The sequence below is a fragment of the Humulus lupulus genome, chromosome 3 (genome assembly GCF_963169125.1).
Source record: "Humulus lupulus chromosome 3, drHumLupu1.1, whole genome shotgun sequence".
Taxonomy (NCBI): Eukaryota; Viridiplantae; Streptophyta; class Magnoliopsida; order Rosales; family Cannabaceae; genus Humulus; species Humulus lupulus.
This window is the reverse complement of record NC_084795.1, coordinates 146,387,805-146,403,854: the sequence shown is the minus strand read 5'-3', so window position 1 is coordinate 146,403,854 and position 16,050 is coordinate 146,387,805. Positions and strand designations below refer to the sequence as shown.

General features: G+C 35.6%; 1 protein-coding gene across 4 annotated transcripts; it reads left to right on the top strand.

The window, feature by feature from the left end:
* Nucleotides 1–3,523: 3,523 nt before the first annotated feature.
* On the top strand, nt 3,524–8,466 carry LOC133823207 (two-component response regulator ORR21-like). 4 transcript variants are annotated; one of them, XM_062255842.1, is made up of 7 exons: nt 3,525–4,092; nt 5,282–5,434; nt 5,511–5,906; nt 6,032–6,108; nt 6,487–6,598; nt 6,689–7,665; nt 7,966–8,466. In XM_062255842.1, the coding sequence occupies exons 1-6, from the start codon at nt 3,870–3,872 to the stop codon at nt 7,663–7,665; spliced, it is 1,938 nt and encodes a 645-aa protein (XP_062111826.1). In that variant the 5' UTR covers nt 3,525–3,869; the 3' UTR covers nt 7,966–8,466. The 4 variants fall into 4 exon arrangements, with proteins under 4 accessions (XP_062111825.1, XP_062111827.1, XP_062111826.1 ...); XM_062255841.1 differs by having other exon boundaries at nt 3,524–4,092; nt 6,487–7,665; nt 7,981–8,466; XM_062255840.1 differs by having other exon boundaries at nt 6,487–7,665.
* The last annotated feature ends 7,584 nt before the right edge of the window (nt 8,467–16,050 follow it).

Here is a 16,050-nt window from a genome sequence, read left to right as displayed (position 1 = left end):
AACACTAAATAAATATCAATAGCCAGTGGTACGAAAGTTTTACCTCCTTGAGCAAAGGCCAGATTGTCCGTGATCATGTCGGTCATGAGGAAGTACTCCTGGTAGTACCTCCCCACATTCGATATATGGGTGGTGTCAGTCAGGAAGGTGCGTCCGGTTTCCTGATGACAAATAAAAAAATCCCGTGCCTTCTTGGTTGGGGTTAGACTTGAGGTCAAACAAGTAGTTAACCTCATGAGGAGTTGGCACGGGCCATTTTTTGTGGCTGTACAGGATATAGAGTGCTGCAAGCATTCTATATCCATTTGGAGTTATTTGAAAAGGGGAAACTTCGAAATAGTTGACCACCCTTGGAAAAATGAATGAAGAGGCAAGGTAGCCCCTGCCTCAATATGGAACCTCGACCAGGCGCTGAAGGCGCCTCCGGGCAGGTTCGCTCGTTGGTCTTGGTTAGGTCGGACTAAGGTCACCCCCATGAGACCATACTTCCTGATGTAGTTGGTGATCATCCTGATCGTCACTCGGCTCTCAGGTACTAAATACCACTCAACATCTGGTTGAATGGCATGTCGGGGCTGAGCGTGTCTTTGGATATTAGGGTCAGGAATATTTTCTCCTCGACCACTGGTCGAGGGAACTTCAACCCGAGGAGCAGGCTGGTGTGAAGGATTGGGGGTTTTCTTTTTCTGGGCTATAGTTTTAGCACGAGCCATATTTTGAGTAAGGACAGGTGGAGTGTTTGAAGTGACACGAGAAAATGGAATGTCAGGTATAAGTGACGATGGTTGCTCCTCATCCTCAAGCAGTTGAGCCAATAAATCGTTGTCGATAGGTCTTTCTCCTCCCCACGGATCTTGCATGTAAGCTGCAAGCAGAGAAATGATGAGATAAGACACACATCTTGAGAGCTTATGTTGAAAGTTGGAATAACGTTGCTCACGTCTATGACCAGCAGCATTCTAACAGAAACACTAAGTTCTATGCGAGCAGTTTGAAAAACAGATTGAAAAGCGCAAATAAAAAGTTTTTGGAAAAAAAAGCTTTTTCGACTCCGAAGGGGTGGGAAAAACCCAATTTTCAACTAGCCTAAAAATCGAATTTTTACTTCGATTTTACGCCCTAAACTTACGATCTTGACTATCAAACTGTCTCCTAACTCCCACAGAGAAAAACTACGCTACCCTATCAAGCATCAATCGGTATACACACAATCCTCATGCATTTCTACCCAAGAACACAGAAAATTTCAGAACTCAAAACAGGCATGTAACAGTGTGCATGGCATGTCAAAGAGCTTAAAAGTTGAAGAAATTTACCTAGATGAAGACTGGAGGTTCTGAAATGAAGCAACTTTGGGCGTGCGAACAGAGGATCTTTAGAACAAGCGATGGATGATCTTCGAAGTTTCTGAGCTCTAGGTTGAAGTTCTTGAGGGTTCTTGGCAAGAAAATGGCGAGTAAAAAATGAAAAGGTAAATTTGGGGATTATTTATAATGGTTGAGATGTGATGAAAAAGGGTAATCACGAGTTACCTTTTTCAAGGTATGGGGGAGTGTAATAGCCGTCAGAAGGGTTACTTGGAAACCAAAAAAGCATGATTGAACGTGATTAGGTCACCTTTTTTGAGGACGCACGAGTGACTCTGAAAGATTTCGTGGGGCATTCAAAAGGTTAGTTTCCTAAGTTTACTTATTGCTGGTCGCAATAAATAAACTTGGGGGGCAAATGTTTATCCAAAAAATAGTTGTAGATGACGTGGCAAGAATTTTCAACACGTGGCCGACACGTGGCAGAGATGTTGCTCGCCCATCGACCAGAGATACTTCCATATGCGGAGTTCAAGTTTTATATACGACCAGCCTGGTCGTATACTCCGTTTATTTATGTATAAATTTGTATAGTTGTAATGATATCCGAGAATATCTCTTCATTATAACCTGAATATCCATTTATTAAGGAAAGATATGATTAATTGACTCATGTAACCCTCCTTGAGCCTATAAATATACAAGAAATAGCTCAAGGGGGGGATCTTTTGATCTTTTTTCGAATCCTCTTTTTTGATCTGAGAAGAAGAGAATTGTATTGCTATTATCCATTGTCTATATTGTTTCTCATTCTAAGGTTTGTGAAACTCAAGAACCCTAGTTCTTTGATCACGCCTTTGAAGCTCAACATTAATAATAGTATCAAGTGGATGTAGGTCATTACCAATCTCTAGGGCTGAACCACTATAATTCTCGGTGTTCTTTACTTTCCATTAGATTGTATTCTCAAGCATCGTACTATCTCCCTGTCGTATATCTGACTCCATGTCGTTGGCTAATTTGAGGGTCAACAATTTGTTTTAAAGACACATTTTATTCTTTAAAGTTTGTAAAATGCACACACTTAACGCTCTAAGAAATTGGGGGCGTTACAAGCATCGAGACCTATCAAGCTTAGTCGAGCCTTATTGAGCTTACTCGAGCCTTATCAAGCTTATTCGAGCCTATCAAGCATATTTCTAAACTATAAAAAACAGTAAGATCTAGCTTAATTGAGCCTTATCAAGCTTATTTCTGAACTATTAAATACACTTAGACATCGAGCTCTATTAAGCTTGATCAAACCTTATCAAGCTAATTTATGAACTATAAAAAACAGTAAGCATTGAGTCCTATTGAGCTTAATCGAGCCTTATCGAGCATATTTCCAAACTATAAAAAATAGTAAGCATCAACCCTTATTGAGCTTAATTGCCAGTTAGTTAAAAAAAATATGGTTTGAATCATTAAACTTGAGCTGTTAATTTTCCTTCACTAAAAGCCTATCAAAATAGGCAATGTATATGTGCACAACAACAAAAAATGATAAGGAGGAAGGAAAAGTGTAAAAAAAATAAAATAAATCAAAGTACACAAAACTATACAAATGATAGAATAATATTCTTAGGCTAAGAAGTCAACCGTTGATAGAAAATGTCAACACACCATTTTCCCTAAACAAGTGTATGTTCTTGTCAAAGGAAGCTATGACATAAGGTGCTCAACATGCTTGATTGCATACAAACCATATTTATTCCCAACCTCTTGCATGACCTTATTCGCCTAATACTGTATAACCTAGGGGCATAACCATATATGTACTTGGATTCTCTTTGTTTCCCCTCAACTTTCAACTTATCCTTGTATAGTTTCTTTTGATGCATCCTTGTCCAGTTTCTTGTATAATCAACTTCTTGAAAGACAACTTTCCCCAAAATACTTGAAGAATTAGTTAAGGTCCTCAACCATTAATCTTATATAGTGTATCCACTTTGTTTGGGTTTCATTTTTTCCTTAGAAAAAAGAAGAAGAAGTGTACGGACAAAGAAACACACGCGAAGTGCCACGTGTGGGGCCACTTGCAGCCCCACTCTCATTACTGCCCAGCTTCAATTATTTATCTCTCTCTATTTTTTAATTTGATAAAAACATTACATGGGTAAAATAATATATTATTTATTACGAATAAAGACATTTATATTTATTTATATTTTTTCGCGTTATCTCACTGCTCATTTTACCCGAATCACTTTCCCTTTCTCTCTCCTTAAGCTCTGCTCAATTCCAAGTTGTTCTTCTTGCCAGAGCTGTCTGTGGAAAATTCAATCACTCTTTCAAATTCTGGCAGATCTGCTCCATCTGTTGGGGTCCGTCTTTCTTCAACCTTCTCCACTGTGTGGGTTTTGGTTCGATCTTATGGGGTTTCGTTTCACGGATCTGGGCTTAATTGTACCTTGCCAACGGTGAAACTTTTCCTGGTTATTTCACGGGTGATATTTTAGGGTTTTGGTTGTCGGGTCGGGAACTTTAAGGCTTGAGTCTCCTCTTCAGGGTTTGGTGCCTATGGCTGCTTTGCAAAGAGTAGCGCAGTCGAGCGTAAGCACGGTTGCAAGTAGCTACGCGTCATGTAAGGGTAGTGGTCTTGCTTCTTCTAACTGTGCTACTGTGGTTGATGACGTGGTGGTTTCGGTTCAGTTTCCGGTGGGATTGAAGGTCCTGGTTGTGGACGATGACACCACTTGTCTCAGGATTGTAGAGCAGATGCTTCGTCGTTGTAACTATCACGGTCAGTCCTAGCCTCTGTTTTGTGCTATTTTCTAGTGTTATTTCTTGTACTGCATTATTTCTCTGGCTGTAAGGTTTATTGTGTAGCTCTGATTTATACTTAATTTCTAAAAATGGCCTGATATGTCAAATGGGCTGAGATAGTGTTATGCTGGTCAACCATTTACTTGCTGTTTTTCATTTGTTTTAATATAGTGAAGCTGCATTGATAATTCAGACCTAGATAATAAAGTTCTACTTACTTTGATCGAGTTTACACTCCTTAGTTATCAGCGGTAGTAATATAAGAAGGTTCGGTCATTTTATATATATGACAATGACATTGCTCATGTTTGTACGTATATCCATTTTTCTTGGTGATTTTTTCCCCTTGTTCGAGTATAAGGGTGCGTGATGAATATTAGTCCTGTTATAACTGAAGTTAGTTCATGTTTTGGTACTAGTTTCAGGGTTTGAGCTTTAGGCTATTTAGTAGTTTAGTGAGGAATGGCTACTTATTTCATTTTGAGTGGACATTGAACTGAACTGCGTGTGAGCAACACATTTGAATGTTTTAATATGTCAATGTCTGAAAATGGGTAGTGTTTAGAAGTGTAATTGGTCAATATTTTCAATGCGAATTACATGAAAAAAATATTTAAAACTTTGGTGGTAAAATTCGTTATTGTAGTAAAAAGCAATGAGTCAATTTCAATTTGATGCTCTCTGATCTTCAATTTTTTTTGCTCAGTAGTTAGGTGCATAATTGAGATGACTTAAGAATGGAAGATCGTAGATTTTAACTAGTCTTGTGACCCGTTTTTCTTGCTTGACACATATCATGGTTACTGATTTGTTGGTGTAACAAAATTAAATTTAGATAATATGGTCATGGGTGAAGTAGTTCCTTCAATTCAATTTATCTTCATTTTTCTAAATATAAAGATTATAGCTGACATTAATTCTTTTAACTTTTGTTTGGAAGTCAATGACTATGCTTAGTTTGACTTTGCTATTTTTGGGAAAAAGGGAAAAACATGTGGACTAGTAAGTTTTAATGATGTCAAGTAAATGATTTAAAATTGTTCACTCTGTAATGCTTTTGAATAATATTGCATCGATTTTGTTGTTTTAATGCTTTATCTACGGAGGATGGTGAGAACATGCTTTTTAATTTTTGTTGATTTTGTTTGCTTTTGTCGGGTTTTCAGTCACCACATGCCCCCAAGCTACTGTTGCCTTGAAGCTATTACGAGAGAAAAAAGGTTATTTCGATGTGGTATTGAGTGATGTTCATATGCCTGATATGGATGGCTATAAACTTCTTGAGCATGTTGGTTTGGAAATGAACCTTCCTGTAATTAGTAAGTATGATGTTCTTGATGCAAGAGTGATCTGTTGTTGCTTCTAGATATTAATGTGCAGTTACAAAATTTGCAGTGATGTCGGCTGATGGGAGAACAAGTGCTGTGATGAAAGGAATTAGACATGGGGCCTGTGATTATTTAATTAAACCTATACGTGAGGAAGAACTTAAGAATATATGGCAGCATGTTGTTCGGAAAAAGTGGAGCGAAAATAAGGATTTTGAACAGTCGGGAAGTTTGGAAGACAATGATAGACAAAAACGTGTAAATGATGACACTGATTTGGCTTCCTCTATTAATGAAGAAACAGAAGGATTGAAAGGTCAAAAAAGGAGGAGCAATAGCAAGGAAGAGGATGATTCTGAATTGGAAAATGATGATCCATCAGCATCAAAGAAACCACGTGTAGTGTGGTCAGTTGAGCTCCATCAGCAATTTGTCAGTGCTGTTAACCAACTTGGATTTGATAGTATGATCTTCACCATTTTTTCTTTGTCCGTTTTTAATCAGTATTTGTTTAATTCATAGTCTTATTGTGATGGCCTTCTTTTTTTATTAGCGTAATGTTAGTCCGCTTTTTGGCTTCCATTTCAGAAGCTGTACCAAAGAGAATTCTTGAATTGATGAATGTGCCTGGTTTGACAAGAGAAAATGTTGCAAGTCATTTGCAGGTATGTTTCAATTGGACTCCTGAATTTGGCTATCATTGTAATTCCTAATGGAAACTTGTTCAAGACAAGGAATGGATTTTGAGAGGAATATTATTTGATGAAATGGTTATATCTAAGCAGTAAAAATAGTTACAATGCTTGTTAATTGGCAAAGTGCATGGTGTAAACTGTAATTTTAATTTCTTTAGGTTTTACTTTTTCAATTTTTTATCTGGTTCCTACCAGCCAGCATAATATAGTTGTATGTTTTTTCATCTTGTATGTGTTCACCTTTTTTTCTTCTGGGTGACCTCCGTTCTGCTACTTGTTTCATGAAGTGATTACTTTCTAAATTTGTCAAGTTAATGGTACGCTCATCCACATGAAATAAAATTGCAGAAGTTCAGGTTGTATTTGAAGAGATTAAGTGGAGGAGTTACTCAACAACAGAGTGGGATTTCAAGTGCTTTCGGTGGATCTGTTGAACCAAATGTCAAATTGGCTTCTCTTGGTAGGTTTGACATTCAAGCTTTGGCTACCTCTGGTCAAATTCCTCCACAAACGTTAGCAGCCTTGCATGCTGAACTTTTATGTCGACCAGGTGGGAATTTAGTGCAAGGATTGGACCAGCCTTCTCTTCTCCATGTGGCAATGCAAGGATCTAAGCGTGTGCCAGTTGAACATGGTTTGCCATTTGGCCAGCCTTTGGTAAAGTGTCAACCCAACATTTTTAAACAATTCCCGCAGTCTATGGTGTCTGTTGATGATGCTTCCTCAAGGTATGGAGCATGGATGTCCAACAGCCTTGGTACAGTAGGACCCAATAACAATGTAGGTGTCTTGAGCAGTCCCAATAGCAATTTTTTATTGGATATATTGCAGCAACAGCGACAGGAGCAACATAAGCAACAACCACAATTGCAGTATCAATCCATGCTACCTGAGTCTGGCCGTTCAATCAATGTGCAGCCATCTTGCCTTGTAGTCCCTTCTCAGTCATCAGCCAGTTTGCAGGCTGGTAGTCCTGTATCCGTGAATCAAAACAGAAACTTTAACAGGAATTCTGTTATTGATTACAATGTTCTTTCACCTCAATCCAATAATTCTGCTTTGATTGGCGGACATATCTCAAATGGAGATATTAAAACTACTGGCATTCTTCGTGGGTATGTAGCACCTGGTTCCTCTTCTACTACTATGTCTTCGTTAGATGCCAATAGTAGCACATGTGGCCAAAATTCAATTGTAACCACTGGGGATGCCAGGCTATCGCCAAGGCTTGTACCTAATATAGCTGACATCCGGTGTTCATATGGTGCTAAATCGTGTGAAATGCTTGATCAAGGACCTCTCAGAAATCTTGGAATTGTTGGTAAAGAGATGTGCTTTCCTAGTCGATTTGCAATGGATGAATTGGAATCTCCAATGAACTTGAACCATGGAAATGTGCAATTAGAGATCCATGGTTACCCAATAAAGCAGGAGCCAAGTATGGATTTCAATGATAATGCAAAAGTAGGCGTTCCAGTATTGCATCAATTTCCTTCAAATGATCTGATGAGTGTCTTCACGAAATAGGTAAAACATCTGTGTTCAATTGCATTCAAGTTTTATTACGTCTTGGTGGTTGGTTTCTACTGCTCGGTTCTAGTTTAAGTTTTATTTTTATTTTTTTAATCGAACCCAAGTAAATAAAGATGCAAATTGTCACATCTTTTACGCGGCAGTGGGTAGCAAACGTCAAATATCTAACTAATCTATCTTAACCACACACACGCACGTTGTTATACACTTTTAGAGGAAGAAGTAGCTTGCATTTTAATAATTTTATTGCCTTTTATATTTATTTTCTCCTGATTATAGTTTTAACGACTACAGGCTTCATTTGTGTAGCGATTATGAGTTCTTATTCCCACCAAGCGTACAGATTATTTCAGACTAGATGAGTAGAGATTGCAGTTCCACCAAAGAAGTAGGTATATCAGTTCAGGCCATTTTTTTGCCCCCTTAAATATTAAATGTTAAATTTCAGTGCATGACTCAGGTGCATTGTGGAGCTGCGTCATAATTAGAATCACAAATGTCATTACTAGAGTTGAGTTTGAGGGTTATCTTGTTTTTTGAGATTTTAGGATGCATTATTACTTTTTTTCTTTTTTGGGATTCTGTTGGGCAAATAAATTAGTAGACTTTTCAATAGCTTATATTTGCGTAGCATATGGGGGCCTCATACACATAATGTGTTGTCATGTGGGCGTAGTGTTGATTCTATGTAGCTCATCTATTAGATTATAGTTGAATTATGAAATTTGTATAATATATTTATCCTATGACATTGTCTATATTAATCCCAATCCCAGTTGGCTCAAACTTTATTAATTTGATTGTATAAGCAAAAAAAGAAAAAGAAAAAGAAAGGTTCAAATGTAAGTTGATAAGGGATATTATCAAGAATTATGTAATAATAATTAGCTGTGAACTGTAGGGGTGCACATCGGGCGGGTTTGTCGGGTTCGGGTTAGTTGGGTGGAAGAAATTAATATTGAACCTCCCCGAATCACTCTCGGATTTCTTTGGGTTCGGATCAGGTCGGGTGGGGAAGTGTCGGGTTCGGATGTGGTCGGGTCCGGGTGTGGGAGAAGTGTAACTGAACCCGCCTGTAAGGGATGTCGGGTTCGGGTCAGGTTTGAATTTCACACTTTTTTTTAATTTGGGTTTATTTATTTTTGTCAAACTTTTAATTGATCAACATTTTACCATTAATTAAAGAAAGAATTAAAAAACTTATTAAATATTTACTAATTAGCAAAAATTTATACCACAATTCTTAGTTTCTTAGAAATTTCCACAAATTAAAAATAATAAGTCAAGTTCTAACTCTAACCAAAAACAAAAAGCCATAAATTCAAAAGTTCATAATTAAAATTTCAATGTTCATACCAAATTACCAATACCATAGTCTAACTCCAAAAGTCCAAATTCAAATTTCAAAGTCCTTAACAAAAATTACTAAACTACTAAAACTTAAAAAGTCCACAAGATGTTCTCGTCTTCATTCAATCAGTTCCTTGTGTAGCTGATGAGGCTATATAGATGGAGCATTAATAGAACCAGAAGGAGAAGCGGAAATATTTTCACTACCACTAGCTCCAACAGAAACATTTTCACTACTACTAGCTCCAGTAGTTGTGGTATCACTATCACCTGTGATCTTTATAATATTATACATTTCTATAAATATGATTTAATTTCAAACAATATTTACAAATAAAATTCTAAATAAAAGTTTGTTTAACAACTTACCAGATTCCAGAATCTCTAATGTCTTTAGAACTTCATTTTCATCTATGTACTCTCGAACAATGATTAGTTTATGTGAACTGCTCCACTAATATTTGAGACGTATTATACATTCAATCATTTTAGGACTTAGTGAGCTCCTAAAGGGATCTAAAATTCTACCACTAGTCGAAAAGGCAGCCTCAGAAGCAACAATTGTAACTGATATGGCTAACACATTACGAGCAATAGTTGACAAGATCTTGTACTTGGATGTATTTCCTGCCCACCATTTCAAAATGTCGAAGTTGACATCCTCAATCATAGGTTCAACATCCTCAGTTAGATACCTATCAACCTCATTCTTTGTCGTACCACCATCTTCCTCTTTCCTTTGTTGTACAAACTCATCATGCAACGAAGCATACTTATTCAAACTAGAAGTAGTAGCGAATGAGGAAGAGGAAGATCCACTAGGCTGAGGCTGATAGTGAGACAGGGACTGAGACTGGGTCATAGATGGCTGAAGTAACGTAGAGCCCCCACCATACAAATCAAACAGTGATCGTAATGTTTGTTCTACCTCATTAACCATTTGAACGCATGTCAGTGGACTGTAAAAAGCTTTGAAGCAATGATTGAGATACTTGAGCTTGTATCTTGGGTCAAGAACCAAGGCAATTATGAGGGCCTCGTTACATTCCTCAATCTTTCCCCAGTATTTGTCATATTTCACCTTCATGCTCTGTGCCATACTTGCTAATAATGGGTCATCCTCCTCAACTACCATTCTATACAAAGTGTGCTGCATATTATATATTTCAATAAAGTACTTATCTGCTGTAACATAGGTTGATCCACTAAACCTTAATGTAATCTCGTAGAAAGTCTCCAAAAACTTCACAAATATCGTTGCATTCTCCCAGTCCGTTTCAGTAGGCGGCCCCTCCTTTTTCTTTCCATCTTTGTCAACCTCCTCAAGATACTTCACGAAATTTGCATCTGACAGTAAACTTTCAAATGCCTTTTGGAATCTTAATGCACAATTAAGCATGAGATATGTAGAGTTCCACCTCGTTTGGACATCTAAAGAGTGAAGTCATTTGCATTCAATTTTTTCTTCTACGACTTCTTTAAACATTTTGAGCCTGGCGAGAGAAGACCTAACATATATGATAACATGTTTAATGCTAGCAATCAAATCATGCTTATCTTTTAATCCTTCAGTAACAATCAAATTTACAATATGAGCACAACACCTCATGTAAAAACTTCTCATCTAAAATGAGACAATTTTCCTTTTCTCTAAACTGTTTCTTCAAAAACCGAATAACATCATTTGAAGAAGCATTGTCCATCGTAACGGCAAACAATTTTGTAATGCTCTAATTATCTAAACAAAGCTCAATCTCTTTGCCAATAGTCTCTCGTGATCTACCACTTGACAAAAATTTATGAATCTTTTTTGATAGTTGAAATTAGAGTCAACCCAATGCGCCGTGATGACCATATAGTTCAAATTCTGAATAGAAATCCATGTCTCAGTGGTGATGGATACCCTCTCATGCTTTAAAATATTTTTCAATTTCTTTTTCTCTTCAGCATACAATTTCAACACATCCCGAGCAACAATCATCCTGGAAGGGATATCAAACCTAGGTTGTATGGTTCTAATAAATTGTTGGAAACCCTCTCCCTCAACATGTCTAAAAGGTAACTCATCCAACACAATGTACTTTGATAATGCAAGTCTGCATGCCTCTTTGTTATAAGCCATCAAAACTAAAGTTGTTTCCCCCTCCTTTCACCGGCTCAAAACTTAAAATCTTTTGCTTTTTCTCATCAACCTTATATGGACTATACTCACAAATATTCCTAAAGTGATTCCACAGATGACTAGTTCCATGCTTTCTATTTTCACAGAAGAACTCACTGCCACAATAACAACAAATACACTTGGGTATTTCTTCTTTGTCGTTAGGATCAACTGGGGGAAATTTTTCAATATGCTCCCAAATATTTGACTATATATTTTTTTTTTTTTGGAGCTAAAGGAGGTTTCTCTCTTATTTTACCATTTCTTTTAGGAGTTCTATGTGCCTGATCTGTAGGAGTTTCATCATTGGTAGGTGGAGGTGGAGGTGGAGGTGGAGGTGGTGGTGGTGGTGGAGGTGGTGGTGGAGTTTCATATACTTGATCTTGATCAATATCCATAATCTATAGAGCACAAAGACATATATAATATAATAATTAACAACAGAGCATACCTAAAATCCACTAATCCTGTCCAATCCACTACAACTAAAATCCAATATTACAAATACCAAACCAAACCACATATACAAAATAACAAATACAATCAAGCAAAACAATCCAACATTCAAAATATCAAATATACATTAAACTAATAATTATAATCAAGCAAAGCAATTGAAAATTCTAAATATCCAATTCCAAATAGCAATTTTATCTCAGTGCAATTTTAAGTTTATAACTTTATATTAAATCAAAACTCAAAATCCTATATCAAAATTAAAAATACAAATTCACCAAATGCAAACCAAACAAATATTATATTATATTCATCAAAATCAATTAATCATCATATATATATATATTATATAATCATATCACAAAATATAATAAAAAAAAAATATTAAATTAAATTTATATATATATATATAATATATATAACTATCAAAGTGAGGGAGGCTAAACTAACCTTGGCCTGGCAGGGAGGAGGAAGACGTCGCTTAGCTGTCGAACCCACGGAGAAAGTCGCCGCGCCTAGTCGCCGAGGAGGCCCGCTGAGACTCCGGGATGAGAGGGAGGAGAGGCGGGTGGGGTGGCATCTGGTTTGGGTGGGCAGCGTGGCCGTCTGGTCTGTCTGGGGCTTGGTGGTGGTGTGGTGAGGCGCCGCTGAAGGGAGGGAGGGAGAGGAGGGGGGTCGGGGGGATCGGGTAAGGGGGGAGGAGGATGCCAGCCACTTTTTTTTAGGGTAGTTTCTATTTTAGGTTTTTTATTTAACCTAAAACTAAAAAAAGAAAAAAAATCTGAATACTATTTTGGGTGACCCGAACCCGAGACTTCTTGGTTTAGCCACCCGAACCCGAACCTGATTAAGCCTCGGGTTTGAGCCTGACCCGATCCGACTTTGCGAGTTTTAACATTTTTTCAGGTGTGGGTTGGGCGGGTCATGTGGGTTGTCGGGTTTTCGGATCCAAATGTGCACCCCTAGGCTAAACTAACCTTGGCCTGTTAGGGAGGAGGAGGAAGCCGCTGCCTGTGACGCTGCCTAGCTACCGAACCCACGGAGAAAGCACCCGCGCCTAGCCGCCGAGGAGACCCGCCGAGACTCTGAGACGAGAGGGAGAGGCGGGCTTAGGGTAGTTTCTTTTTTAGGTTTTTTATTTAACCTAAAACTAAAATTTTTAAAAATATGCTGAATACTATTTCGGGCGGGTTGGGGTGTAGCCACCGGAACCCGAGCCTGATTAAGCCTCGGGTTGAGCCCGACCTGACCCGACTTCGCAGGTTTTAACATTTTTTTGGGTGTCTCGGGTGTGGGTTGGGCGGGTCATGCGGGTTGTCGGGTTTTCAGGTCCAAATGTGCATCCCTAGTGAACTGTGAAGGTTTCAAACTTTCAATTCAAATAACTCTTGCGTGGAGAGGGTGATTAAAATTGAATACTTAAAAAAGATTGATTAATCACTGTTTTTCTTTGGTTCGTTCTCGCTTGTTTCCTAATGAGTGGCTAGCTGCAGGCTATTTTATTTTGAGAAATTTACATCCCAATACCTTTTTCTCATTTTAATTACAATAATGACATGGCTGATCTTATTTACAATTACAACGTTTTTTATATTGGTTTTCAAATTAAATGTACTTTGTACAATTCTCAAGCTATTTTCTCTCTTCTTCACAACTTTAAAATAAAATTCATGTCACACTGTTGGTCGTTTGTGCTCAAGAGTGGTACCATCGCGACTTATTCTTCAACGTGGCTATTCTGATATGTGAGAAACATATGTTTTTTCGCTATCACCGAAATTAAAAGCAACTATTTGGCTGCTTATGATGCCAATCAATTATTGATCAGTTACCTTTATATAAAAAAAATTATTTCAGTTAATTAAATCGAATCTTATTTTTTAAATTTGATTGATAATTTCTGTTATGTATTAAAAATAACTTAGTAGTTGCTTTTTAATATATTCAAGTAAAAGTTAAATCAAAGAGTCTTGAAAATGTGCATTATTTGGTATGATTTTGAAGTAACTCGTAAGTTATTTTTTTCTTGGTTAATCAAGACACGTCTATAATAACATGAGTGACTAAACATGTATCACATATATTTTTTTTAAAAGTAGAACCATTCACTAAATATGACAACTTGGTATACTATATGTTAACTAATTAGTTTGTAAAATAGGCTTCAATGTTATCAAAATATATTTGAAATAATAAGATACCATAATATAACATAAAAATAACTAATTGTTATATTAAGATGTCTACAAATAATTTTTGTAGGTAACCAAAAACTATCTCAAATATTATGATCTAAAAATAAAGTTTTCAATAAAAAAAATAATCAATCAGTATCTTATCGATATCAATTAAAAAGATATCATATGATATTCTAAACTATTTTAAAGCTATTTTAGAAACATTTCAAGTAATTTTTTTAAAATACATTTTTTAGGATATTGTTTTGTAACTTTTAAATAGAACATAAGAATACTCTTTTTGGTAACTCACTAAGTGAGTTGGTTGCTTTACATTTGACCCATACCAAAAAATTTAGTTATATATCAAATGATAACCAATTGGTGAATAATTTTAAAAGCAATAAAAATGTAGCTTTTATTAAAGTAATTATCTAGTATACTAAATAATATCATTTTCTAATAATATATTCATAGTAACTTAGAATTATAAGAGTAACTTTTTATACCATATGATAACTAATTAGATTTTAAAATAGGTTTGAAGGTAATGTAAAATTATCTTAAATAATAAGACATGTAAATTACATGAGTGACTAAAAAAGTCTATTAAGAGTTTTCATTTAAAAGCTACTATGTAGTATATTAAATCTACTTTTATTAATAAGCTATATGGTAATTAATTATACTATATGACAAGTTATTAGTTTCTGAAATAACATTGAAGGTTACCAAAATGTATCTTAAATAATAAGATATCATAATATACTCTAAAAATAGTTATTTGATATATTAAGATATATACAAATAAGTTTTGGAGGTAATCAAAATGTAATCGAAATAATATTATTTAAAAATAAAACTTTTTTTATATAAAAAAAGTAACTAATTGTTATACTATTGATATCATAAGCAACCAAAATGTAACTTTTTTTTAAAAAAAAAAAAAAAAATTCGAAAAGTAGGATTTCCCAATTTTTTTCTTCCAAAATATGGTATACCATGTTGATTTGGTATAAAATATTTATATATATTTATAAATAAATTGTTTTAATGTATTTTTAGAAATAATTTACATTTTTAAGGTATTTGTGTAAATTTCTCAATTAATTTTGCTCATGACCGATCAATGTAAATTAAATTATATTTTTAATTGGAGAATTTACCTTTAAATATTAAAAGTGTACAAATTGAAACACGTTAATACGATTTGAGTTGTTTTGTTTTGCCAAAACATATTCAAAGTTACTACCTTTTTTTTTTTGGTTAAGTATGTCAATACCTAATTGGTCAATATATATACATATATATAGGAACGACTACAATGCATCCCATTTTTTTGCAATACCGGTGCATCTTTTTTCTATTTTCGGCACCTGGATAGATATAATCCCAAATTTTTTTATATGACGGTGTACATTATAAGTATTTAGAATATCCTGCAAATTTTCAAGAAATTCTGAATAGTTTACGAAGCCGAAAACATAGTTCAAATTGTCAAATTTTACACGCACACAAAAAAAAATAGGCACACGTGCAACAGACAGTTTAGACCCTGTTTCAGTACCATAATTTATTCAGAATTTCTTGAAAATTTGTAGGATGTTCTAGATAGCTATAATGTACACCATTATATATAAAAAAATTGGGATCATAACTATTCAGGCACTGAAATAGAAAAAGGATGCACCGGTGTTGCAAAAAAAAAGGGATGCGTTGTAGTCGCTCTCTATATATATATATAAATATATATATATATGGGTTCACTCTTAATGATGATTGAGTTTTTCCCATGGATGGGTTGTCAATTAATAGCCTTTGGATTAAGATCCAATGATCCACATTTAAAGATGTTAATTAATGCTATCTTTGACTTTTTCAAAGTTTGTAATGGGCTACTTGCTAATATGGCAGTTGTAACGCCCTACTAATACACTGTGTATTTTAGAATAGTTCTTAACTCGCTAAACGAGTCATTTTGACTTAAATTATGTAATTAAAGCTAACTCGAGGATTAGGTATTAAATTTTTTGGTCAAATAGTAATCATTTCATTAAAAATGTTAACGCTGTACACGGTATCCAAAAAGGAGTTTATAAACCAATACATATACAAAATAAATACAAAGGACCGGCCTAGGTGATAAAATTAGGGTTTAACCCTAGTTCCTGCAAGTAATTTCGATCGTGGCTGTTGAGAAGCCTGCATATGTACATAACGCCCCCGAATCCCTCA